The sequence below is a fragment of the Myotis nattereri genome (assembly GCF_964212035.1).
Source record: "Myotis nattereri genome assembly, chromosome: 15".
Lineage (NCBI taxonomy): Eukaryota > Metazoa > Chordata > Mammalia > Chiroptera > Vespertilionidae > Myotis > Myotis nattereri.
In genome coordinates this window covers 29704925-29717172 of record NC_138090.1, presented here as the reverse complement: position 1 = coordinate 29717172, position 12248 = coordinate 29704925, and the positions used below count along the sequence as shown (strand labels likewise).

At 44.0% G+C, this 12248-nt stretch overlaps 1 protein-coding gene across 3 annotated transcripts in view; it reads right to left on the bottom strand.

The window, feature by feature from the left end:
- The window catches only part of ZC3H18 (zinc finger CCCH-type containing 18), a 68800-nt gene extending 57230 nt beyond the window's left edge, over positions 1 to 11570 (bottom strand). For 2 of the 3 annotated variants that reach the window (XM_081106987.1, XM_081106988.1), the window contains exons 1-2: positions 11274 to 11570; positions 3233 to 3831 (exon numbers count right to left, since the gene is read on the bottom strand). In XM_081106987.1, the coding sequence (XP_080963113.1) occupies positions 3233 to 3817 (585 nt within the window). In that variant the 5' untranslated portion in view covers positions 3818 to 3831; positions 11274 to 11570. The remainder of the gene's footprint in view (positions 1 to 3232; positions 3832 to 11273) is intronic. The other variant, XM_081106986.1, reaches the window with a different exon arrangement.
- Positions 11571 to 12248: the final 678 nt, after the last annotated feature.

Below are 12248 nucleotides of genomic sequence, written 5' to 3'. Positions count from 1 at the left end.
AGGCTGAGCCACTGGACCCTATAGAACACCTACTACACAAGACTATTCCACCAACTGAAGGAGACATAGCAGCTTCACCCAATACACAGAAACAAACACAGGGAAGCAGCCAAAATGTGGAGACAAAGAAACATGTCACAAGTGCAAGAAATGGAAGAAAACAAATTACTGGATATAGAGTTCAAAACCACAGTTATAAGGTTACTCAAGAATCTTCTAGAAACCTCCAAAAAAAATGAAAAAGAAATTAAGAAATTAAACATACACTGGCTGAAATAAAGAATAATTTAGAGGGATTCAACAGTAGACTAGAGGATTCTGAAAATCAAATCAATGATTTGAAATATGAGTAAGCAAAGAATACCCAACAAGAAAAGCAAAAAGAAAAAAAATCCAAAAATATGAAGATAGTGTAAAGAGTCTCTGGGACAACTTCGAACATACCAACATTTACATTATGGGGGTGTAAGAAGAGAGAAACCAATATATTGAAAACCTATCTGAAGAAATAATGACAGAAAACTTTCCCTACCTGGTGAAAGAAATAGACTTACAAGTCCAGGAAGCACAGAGAATGCCAAACAAGAGAAACCCAAAGAGGACCACACCAAGACACATCATAATTAAAATGACAAGGGCTAAAGACAAAGAGAGAATCTTAAAAGCAGCAAGAGAAAAGCAGTTAGTTACATACAAGAAAATGCCCATCTGACTGTCAGCTGATTTCTCAACAGAAACTATGCAGGCCCAAAGGGAGTGGCAAGAAATATTCAAAGTGATGAACAGTAAGGACATACAACCAAGATTATTCTACTCAGCAAAGCTATCATTTAGAATGGAAGATCAGATGAAGAGCTTCAGACAAGAAAAAGCTAAAGGAGTTCATCACCACCAAACCAGTATTATATAAAACGTTGAAGGATATTCTTTAAGAAGAGGAAGAAGAAGAAAAAAAAATATGAACAATAAAATGGCAACTAATACATACCTATCAACAACTGAATCTAAAAATCAAAATAAATGAATGAGAAATCTAATGAACAGAATAAACTGGTGCATAAAATAGAATCAGAGGCATGGAAATGGAACAGACTGATGAGGGAGGCGGGTGGTGGGCAGGAAGAGGTTAAACAAAGATCTTATGTGCATATATGCATTACTTATGGACACAGACAATAGGGTGGCAAAGACCTGGGGCAGGAACTGGGTGGATGGAGGCAATGGGGGGAAAAAAGAGGGACATCTATAATAATCTCAACAATAAAGATTAAAAAAAAAAAAACTTATTCAACAGTTGAAGCAAAGCGAGTTCATGACTGGTCCTCTCTTAATGGGAAATGAACTGTCCAGAACCCTTAGGCCACAATCTAGAGCTCTCCAACATTCCCTAGTGGCTAAAACACCAAATTCACAAGCAATCTCAACCAATGACCATTTACTGGTCAAAAGTTCATCCACATTGATAACTTGAGTGTCATGACACCATGTTCCCCTTTGCCAACTCCGTGACAGAACTGAAGTTTCCCAAAGTGGAAGGGAAGTATAGCTGGCAAAACCTAAGGGAACCTGCATGATAATGTTCCAACAACACCCTTTTAAATAAGATAATAGCCCTGGCCAGCTGGTTCAGTTAGTTGGAACACTGTCCTGTACACCAAAGAGTTGTGGTTATATTCCCAGCCAACCGCACATACCTGGGTTGTGGGTTCGATTCCCTGTTGGGGCATGTGAGGGAAGCAGCTGAATCGATGTTTCTCTCTCTCTTCCTCTCTCTCTAAAAATCAGTGAACATGTCCTTGGGTAAGATGAAAAAAAATAAAGATTATTTATTTAATAAATAATATAAAGATTAAAATAAAATAAAGATTAAACAAAGATTATTATTAACTCAGGAGATTACACTTAGTTATGAGATGATAAAAAAAAATCTAAAATTCTAAGCTTATAACCCCACACATGCCCTGTAAAGTTCTGTTCTTATGAACTAAAGTCAGATAAGCAATGTCTAAAACCCTACAAATTCACTAGGCACTCCATGGTCACCACCACACGCTATTAGAGAAGTGTGGTACTTACAGTAAACCTGTGGTTAAGTATTTAACGAGTAACCTTTTCCCTCCCAACCCAAAACATTTCTGAGATATTCTACACACCTGTCACTGTGATGACTCTTAGATAAGCAGAATTTCCTTCCCTGGGGAACTTTAAAAACTTCAGACTCTTTGCCCCAAAACTCAACTTCTTAAATATCATGATTAAAGTTCTTTCAAAAGGCTTATCTGTGATAAAACCCCAAACTACCCATATCTAAGATATATTACCAATCTTACCTTTTCCTGAACCTGAAGGCTAGATTTAAATAAGTTATAAAAAAGTGTGATAGCCTGATCAAAACCTGAGGTGTTCTGGTGTAGAACCCCATTTTATCCAATCCTGAGGGTCTTATTTGGCCCAGCTGGGACCCTCACCAGAGGACAAGCTGTGGGACAAAGAAAAATGCCTAGACAGAACTGAAGGAAGCCTCTCGAGTCTTTTCATCAGTCTCAAGAACCTGATTAGGACCAAAGATTCATGATGGTTCTGGTTGAATGTCAACTCAAATAGGATTTAAAGATAGCAAAGAGAAAAGGAGAAATTTCCTCTTCACTTGTTAAAAAAAATCCAAAACTGCCCTGGCTGATTTGGCTCCATGGATAGAGCGTCAACCTATGGAACGAAGAGTCCAGGGCTCGATTCCGGTCAAGGGCACATGCCTGGTTTGTGGGCTTGATCCCCAGTGGGGCGGGGGAGGGAGGGTGCAGAAGGCAGCCAATTAATGATTCTCTCTCATCATTGATGTTTCTCTCTCTCTCTCTCCCTCTACCTTCCTCTCTGAAATGAATAATAATAATAAAAAATCCAAAACTTAAAACATTTGGGCCAGGCATTCTAATACAATAGCACCAGATAGATGAGTGAGGGTCCATGGAAATTCTGCCAGCTACCAACTGGCAGAAGTTTTCTGAATCTAGACCACTTCTCTTTGAATTTAGCACTTCCTAATTACCATGGCGACTGCTCCCAGACAATCCTCTCATTTCCCTGCACTCCTCCATCCCACCTCCTTGTTCTGAAATGAGGCTAAGTTAATCCTATGAAGAGCTCTCCTCCTGGCACCAGGCCAAGGTGTGGCTGGTGGCAAGAAGTCCTTCTGGGCTCTATCTACACGCACTTGCAACCCAGGGATACTCACATCGATCTCCCCATCATCAATCTCTCCGTCGTCATCCTCTTTTTTTTTCTCCTTGGCTGCCTCCAGGGGCTCCTTTTCTTCCACATTGTGGACATCGGCCTTTCCCTCCTCCTCGGGAGCTCCTTCTCCCTTTTCCTCATCCTCCTCTGCCCCAGCCTTCTCTGCTTCGTCCTCCTGCCCAGTGGGGGCTGGCTCTTCAGGGACCTCCTCATCATAGTCTAACTCATGCTCGTCCAGTTCCCTGGTGACTGAGGAGGCCTCGTCCCTCAGATCACTTGTACGGTCTTCCTCCCCCCCATCCACTTCCTCTGCATGAGGGGGGCTCGTAGGGCCCCTGTTCAGCTCCTGAGGCTCAGAGTCCTGGTCCTGATCCTCCTCATCAGAGCGACTTTCCTCTTCCTCCTGGCTCAGTCCTAGAACAGCATTTTCCTCATCCTCCAAATCAGAAGCCCTCCCTGCAGCTTTGTCCAAATCCTGATCAGACCCACTTTCTCTCAGAATGTCATCGTCCGAGAGCCCTTGCTGCTCCTCCTCTTCGTCCTCTGGAGAGCGAGGGTCCCGTTCAGGGCTCTCAGCCACATCCATCGGTACCCACAGTTCTGGGAGGAAAAAAAAAAAAGAGAGAGAGGGGAGATGAATTCATATCATTTATCAAAACGTAAAGTGAGTCTTGCCTTGGTTTTCCGCCCCCACACTTACTCCTGACCTGCAGGGGGGACCAGGATCTGCATTTTGCTTGGTCCTGCACAACTCCTCCAAACCCATCCCCACTTCACAGACCACTACTGTTAGCTGTTCTATCACACACAGCATCTTAACGAGGATGAACTGTGCTTGCTAAGCTGTGAGCTAAGTACCTCACATCTGCAGCAATCTGGCAGGAAGGTACCTGATGTACTTCTTCTCACTAGTGCAACTCAAACAGTTAATAGAAAGTATAGAAAATGAGTGATAAGATATGCATTGCAAGGGGATAGCCTTTTGGATTCTTAGACTGCTGATGAAATTCAAGAAAATGTGCATTATGGAATAAGGCAGCGAAGCTGAAGGCATGCATCTAACCATTTTTTCTGGAGTCTATAACAGAAGGGTCTATAACAGAAACCCAGCCTATCTTTAATAAGAGTCCCCAGGTTGTAGGCTGTCTCCTGTTCCTAAATGCAAGTCTCTAAATATGGCCTTGATTTCCTCATCAGATACATTCGGCATGATCTTGGGCCTCACCACAGACCTATATGTTGGAGCTGCCAATGGAGGCCCCGGAAGGTATTTATGTACCCTGTGATTCTCACAGTAAAGTCAAGATCCAGTGTTCTAATACAGATATGTTGTGGAAAAGAACTCTGGCAGAACATTTTATATATTTAAGAACAGTTGACTCTTGAATAACATGGTTTTGAACTGCAGAGGTCTACTTATATGTGGGTTTTTTCAACTGGCCCATGGAGTTCAAACCCACATTGTTCAAGGATTAACTCTTCGGTTGGGAATCTGAGCATATAAAGTAGTTATCCCTGGCTTTTAGACTGCTCAGGAGGTCAGCACCTCTGACCCCAGAGTTGTTCAAGGGTCAACTGTATTTTCTGTCAAAAGACTAACATGTCATTTTTAGATTTCATTTCTATTTTACTAATCTAGATTTAATTATAAAGTGAATATTTTCTGGTTTTCCCACTTCATTGTTCCATTTTTGTTAAAACATATTTTTGAGAGGAAGAGAGATAGAGAGAAACATTGATGAGACAAGAACGTCATCGATCAGCTGCCTCCTGCACACATCCCTACTGGGGATCAAGCCCACAACCTGGGCAAGTGCCCTGACTGGGAATCGAACCAGCAACTTCTTAGTTCCTGTGGTTGATGTTCAACTGCTGAGCCATACCGCCGGGCTATTCCATTTGTTTTAAACACAGATTGTACAAAGTGGAGTAAGAGTGTGAGTGCATGAAACCAACACCAAACAGTCTATAAGCAACCACCATTCACCAATGAAAGGTATAGCTAGTCACCACCACTGAGTTAGTTTGAAATATTAGTAATAGTGAAAGGTTAAATGGTCACTTGATTCTTCAAATTTTTTAATTTAAAATAATGTATGGCCCAGCCAGCGTAGCTCAGTGGTTGAGTGTCAACTTATAAACCAGGAGACAATGGTTTGATTCCCGGACAGGGAACATGCCTGGGTTGCAGGCTCGATCTCCAGTGTGGGGCATGCAGGAGGCAGCAAATCAATGATTCTCTCTCATCACTGATGTTTCTCTGTTTCTTTCTTTCTCTCTCTCTCTCTCTCTCTCTCTCTCTCTCTCTCTCCCCCTTCATCTCTGAAATCAATAAAAAAATAATGTATGTCACAGCCATGCAGCTTGACATCTCAGCAAGATCTGGAAACATACACACAAATATATTTGCAAACCTTAAATATATAATTATTATATGTAATTACATAACTAAACCTACAGTTGTTTTTCTGGGGGCTATTTTTTTTTTTTTTTGCATTTATCAGGAAAATCTTTTCCTATTGATTTCTTAAGAAATTCTTTATGGTCGAGAGTATTACAGATGCTCCCCTCTTGTTCCCCCTTTTGGGCTGTTAATGTAAAATATTGTAAGCACACATCAGGGCAAATCACTTATAATTCATCACTTTATAAATAAACTATGTGATTAGCAGTAATAGAAATTTATGAACCAATCAATTCATTCAGTCATTTAAATATGTAGTTTTGAAAATGATTCAATTTTTAGTCTTCAAACTACACTACCCAGAGGTAGAACTTTGGAAAAAATTATTAAAAAGTTAGTCCTTGTATGATATATTCTGCTGAAAATGAAAATACAAGACTACTCCTGTGACTTCCCGGCCTCCTTGTGCAGACAGAGCCTGTCACTGCACACAGCACACTTCCATAGTCCAGGGCATCAGCAAAGACGAGAAAGCTACCAAGGAGAGGGCTGGCTGTTAAAGCCCCCCTATACTCTTAACTGTTCTAGATGGGGAGGGGGGGAGGAGGTGGGGGTGGGGTGGCAGGCAGCTGGTCCCTTGTTTAATGATATTAATAAAACACATAAGATTTTCCTTTGTGCATGATACCCTATGCCTATCTGTATACTTTTTGTTACACTGTATATAAGAAATCTTCACAGAAGGGCAGGGACTTTCAACTCCCCAGCTGCTTAAGCTAGCACCTGGTACCTTGTAGGCAGGCAGTCACATGAAACTGATTACTGAACCTATACATCACTACTTGAAACCAAATCCTGATTTTCATACTTTATAGTCTAATGGCGACCTTGACACAAATCTACCTCATAATCAACCAAAACTGAATGTCTTTTCAAACTATAGTTTTTTTTAAAAAACACACAACTAATACTCTGCAGAACCTCCTCCCGCCCCAAGCCTGTGATTGGCCTTGCAACATACTATCTGTTCACAGCCACAAACTCTCATAACCTGATAACAGCCCTCTTCCTGGGCCCAGGTGCAAATTGGTTTGTTCTGGTTTCATTGTTTGATTAGATCCAATCCAAATTGCTTTTTACATTAGAGTAAGAAATGAAAAAAGAGGGCCAAACTTCAAATAATCCAAGAAGTGAGCAAGTAACATGGGACTTTATCTCTTGGTACACTGTATCTTTGCAGGGGTACATGGGCTAGTGCAAACAGTGTGCACTTCTGAGGTAGAACTTGAGCCCCCAGCTATATTGTTTCCTAGCTTTAAGGATCTTGGGGGAAATTATGTAAACTCGACAGGCCCCAGTTTCTTCATCTCAAATAAGGGGATAACGGTATCTACTGTACAAGACCATTGCAACAATTAGATGACATGAGCCTGATGATGTGCCTGGCACATTTTTTTCTTCTTAATCCTTACCTGAGGATATGTTTTTATTGATTATTTTGTAGAGAGGAAGGGAGAAAAAGAAACAGTTGCCTCCTGTATGCAATCTGACCAGGAACTGAACTCCCAAACTTTTTGTATACGGGACAACACTCCAACTGAGCCACCCAGCCAGGGCTGCCCAGCATGTTTTAATTTAAACTGAATTAATGTGAAGATGAGTAAAGGCAATCCTCAACTTCCAATAGCCACACTCCTTTCACCCCTGTCAGGTACAGTTCAGGTCTCTTACACTCAGGAGTAATTCATTCACTATTTCATGCAGCAAATATCTGAGAATCTACTTAATGCAAGACTCTATTATTTAAAAAAACTTCTGCAAAAATTCAACAGCTACCACTGTCCACTGAGACCCCACTACTCTGTGTCAGGCGCTTGATCAATTTCCTCACATCAACCTTCCAAATAAGTGATGGTCCCCTTCATAGATAAGGAAACCAAGGCTACCTAGCCACTGAATGGCTATTCCAAGACTGCAACTTAGAGCTGCACCTCAAGCAAGTACTCAGTCCCAGAGCCCTAGCCTCTGCAGGAAATGAGTTTCTGCTCCCTGCCTGGGAACTAACTCCCATTTTTTTGCCATTGTTCCTATAGGAAAATGGGACCTGAGTTCCAAACTGATTTTATAAATTCTTTTTTGGAACACAGCTCAGCATTAGCTGGGGACTTCTGCACCAGTAGATCTTGCCTGCTTTTCTTTTCTTTCTTCCAAAGTTTTGTGCTGATCCAACTATACTCCTATCTTAGCCCTTCTTGAACCAAAACACACCTTTTCATATAAAAGTAAAAGTTAACATATTGATACAGACTACTAGTTAAAAAATAGTGATGACCACATGGAGATCCAATCTATGACACCGTTTTATGATTTTAAATTTGGCTGAAGTTTGAATCTTAAGATACTTAAACTACATAGGAATGCCCTCCACAGTTTGAACTATGGGAATTACTTCAACATTCTAAAGATGCAAAGATAACTTCCCAACTCTCAAAAGGTAGTTCTCAGCACGGAACAGACAGGAGTGGCCAAAGGTCCTGAGTGCACCTGCTACTATCAGGCAAGGCTCGGTGCTCTCTATGTCAGCGGTGCTTAGCCTTTGGGAGCAAGGATTACTTTAATAAGATGAAGGGTCAGCTTCCCTCCCTAGAAAAATCTGGACACACACAATACATCTTCTATTTTAGGGAATTCAAAACCTCCTGAGGTCCACCCATGACCCACAGATTAAGAACTCTTGCCCTAAGTATATTGTACATTATTCTGTTATGTATCCATACTTACCATACTGTACTGAGACTATGTGCAAAGTCTGTAGGAAGGCCCTCCTGTACCCCATGAAGGGTCTGAACGGAAGGGGTCACACTCATTTCTGTAGTTTCTGGGCTCAGCAAACATCTGACACTTAGTAGCAGAGCTCCCATGTAATTTACTGTCTAAGTTGGAACATGTTTGAGACTGGAAGGGGGCACTGTTAATTAAAAAAAGCATGAACAGGGGCTGTCCAAGGCACATGGGGATATCTAGTCACCCTAGGAGGCCCTGTGGGGTCATCTGGGAGTTATAATCTGAGGCTGCTCACAGGTGAACATCTTGCAGAGAGAAATGTGCCAAAGAATCTATCTCCCTGTTATTAGAAGCAACCTGAGTCAATCTGGCTGCAATGAAGAGGAGAGTCACTGGGGGTCAGAAGATGGCTTGTGTTCCACGGTCTGCTCTGGGCAGGTTAACCATCTCTCTAGGCGTCTGTGTCCTAAGTTAATTTGAGATTAATTCAATTTGGCAAAACTCTTTTAAGTGCATGCTCTCTTTCGGGTGCTAGGAAAACCATGTGGTATATTAAGTGTAGACAATGAAATGGAGGGTCCTCTGGTCACGTCTTCACTAACTGCCAGGTGCACAGATTTTTGTTTGTTCTCACACAATCATCCTGTAATAGAGGATTCTTGGTAAAGTTTAGAACTAATTCTTTTGGCCCTGACTGGTTTGGCTCAGTGGATAGAGTGTCGGCCTGCAGACTGAAGGGTCCCAGGTTCAATTCCAGTCAAGGGCATGTACCTTGGTTGCAGGCACATCCCCAGTAGGGGGTGTGCAGGAGGCAGCTGATCGATGTTTCTCTCTCATTGATGTTTCTCTCTATCCCTCTCCCTTCCTCTCTGTAAGAAAAATCAATAAAATGTATTTTTTTAAAAAAGAACGAATTCTTTTGTTCTTTTATCCATAAAATGGTGAACTTGCCTAGAGAACAGAATAACAAGTATTCATCACTGTGTTCCCACTGACTACTGCATTTGGCAGATGGTGAGTGATGAGGAATGACAAAAATCTCTTTACTTGATAAACTACCTGTTGCATACCAGAAATAAATTTGAAATAAGTGTCTAATTTTTAGAAGACTATACCAGAACTCAGGCATTGCAGCTGCTGTCTCATTTCCCAGCAATCACCCTGGAGGCTGCACACCAATTCCAACGGTACTGCTAAAGTACAGAACATTTTGGGAACTTCTCTTTTGAGTAACCTTTAGAACCTGCAGAACCCTCTCCTGGAGCTTTTAGTGGCAGCAAATCTTCCTCTTCTGAAGGTGGGTCACTTTGAGAAACTGCAGGAAGACATTCAGAGCCTGGTCTGATAAGTGAGGTGAGTTACCAAGGTAAGACAATTTTGGGTCAAACATGGGGTGTGACTATTAAATAAGATACATTTTCTCATATGGCTTACCTATTTTACTACCAAAACAGGAGGTTTTGGTAAAGGAACACCAATGACATACAAGCATAACCTTTCAGGCTAACAATTTTACATAGAAGAGCCCCTATTTGAATGCCTAAGTTCTGGTACATCTGGTTAAAATTCTGCTTCATAACGTCATGTACATACAACATCTAAAGGAAGGCTGGCAAGGTTGCGGAAAAACACCACCCCCAAAGTAAGCTTGACCACCAAAAAAACTCAGGGAGGAAGCACTCACCTTAAAATGATCTATAGCTGTTGAAAAAGTAAAACAAAAGCAAAAACCTTTTAAACATGAGCAAGGCCACAGCTTACCTGTTTGCTCTCTGGAATGATTCCACAAAGCTTTCTTACAGAGTTGGAGCATTTCCCACCCCAAATCAGAGAAGAGTTCCAGCTTTAGGGACACATTTGGTTACCAGAGCCGACTGGGCTCCACACATAACAGTCTGTAAAATTATCAGGCAAAGATCCCTTCTCAGGGCTTGGAAGTGGGAATCAGCCTGCATCCAGGCTCACCCTGATAATCGCAACCTCTGCTCCGGGCAAGGACCACTCCGAGGGATATACATGGAGAAGGTCTCAAGGGAGAAATGATGAGAGCCCTTGCTATGCCTCGGAACAGTACCTGAAACGTCAAACACCCTCTTCTCTTTTCCCCAAATGGATGCGAAGACTGATCTACTCTTGCAATTGAGTTTGCTGGTATTTAAAATGATCAACCACTCTACCCAGCAAACTCGGCTGTCATTAAGTGTTTAGGAAAACTTAAGTTTCAGCAGGAGCAAGCCTGGCAGTAGGTCCTTCCAGCATCGTGGTTGTAGTTAGTTTCTACCAAGGACGGGCATTCTTTGAGCTCCAAACCAAAGGGGCAAGGAAGTGACTTATTCTGAAGAGCGGTGCGCGTCTCGGGCACAGCCAATGCCTCCAGCCTGTGCACACTGGGCAGCTGAGAGCAAGTTCCAGGAGGCTCAGAAAGCTCAAAGTTCCCAAGAGCTCATCCCCGGGCCGGGAAGGCCGCCTCTGCAAGGAGAACCTACGTGCTCCCCCCCACACACCTTTGTGGGCGACACACACGTGCCACGCGAATGTCCCGGAAGAGAAATGACAGGTTTAGGAGAATCAACCCCGCCGCCGGGCGCGGAGGCAGCCGCGGGGAGCTCGGGCTCTGAGGGGTTCCAGGGCCCCCCCGAGCCAGCTTGCCGCGGACGGAACGCGGGATCGTGCCTGTCTCAGCGTCCTCTACCCCGGGTCCATGAGCCACGCTTCGGCCGGGGGCGGGCAGTCCGGGGCGCTGCCCGGAGGCGGAGGCGGCGGGTTCCCCGGGCCTGGACTCCGCGCCGCCACCACGATCCCCGCCTGGCCGCCTCGGCCTCCTTCCCGCCGGCCCACCCGCCCCGCCGCCTACCTCAGCGCGAGGACGGGGAGGGGGCCACGGTTCCGCTGGGGAGGGGGCGGCGCGGGGAAGGCGTCCCTCGGCCCTTCCGCTCCTTACAGACTCCGACTTGAGGCGCGACGCGAGCGGAACAAACGGGCTCCACTACCCGCGGGGGCCGGCCATTGTGCGACGTCATCAGGCAGCGACGGTCGTTCTACGGGCAAGTGGGTTTCCCTCGCTTCCCTCGCGTGCCCCGCCCTTCGCCCCCATCCTTCCGGCCTCCGCGCGGTCGCTCCGCGCCTCCCCGCCTCCGCGCGGCGGACGCCCGAGCCTTTCACTGCGCAAGCGCCTCAGGAGGCCCCGCCCCCGGGGGCGAGTCTGAGCCTGTGCGTGGCGGTCGCCCCACGACGCGTGGTCACGTGACGCACCGCGGATTTGCGTACTGGGTGGGCGGGCCGCCCTTTGCAGAGGGACTTTGCAGAGGGAGGGTGGTTTCGCCATTGGAGTTCAACTGCTTCCGTCAGACTCAAGAGCTTTCGTTCTGTTAAACGTAAGCACCCAACAAAAAGTAATCATTTTTGAGATATTGAGGTTAAATATCAAAGACTAAACATTTAAAAATACTTCCTGAACGGTATTAAATAGGCTTCTGCTGTATTAAATATAATCACTTTAACAAAATTAATCATTTTTGAGATAATGAGTTCAAATATCAAAGCTTAACATTTTAAACTATTTCTGTCAGGTTCCATAGCTCTGTGTCTTTTACATGTGATCAGCTTAATGCTATGTAACCTCTTCATGATCAGAAGGGTATAATGTATTTGGAGTATTTTTACAGCTTTCCAACTTCAAGAATCTTTTTATAGCTTTCCAGAACATCAAGAATCTCCCAGGCCCGAAGACCTCCAGTTGAGATTTAAGTTCAGTTCCCAGCCCCCCAGCCCCAATGTCTGTGTCTCAGGACTGCGAACCCCAGGTAGCCAGGTCTCCCCACTTCAGGTG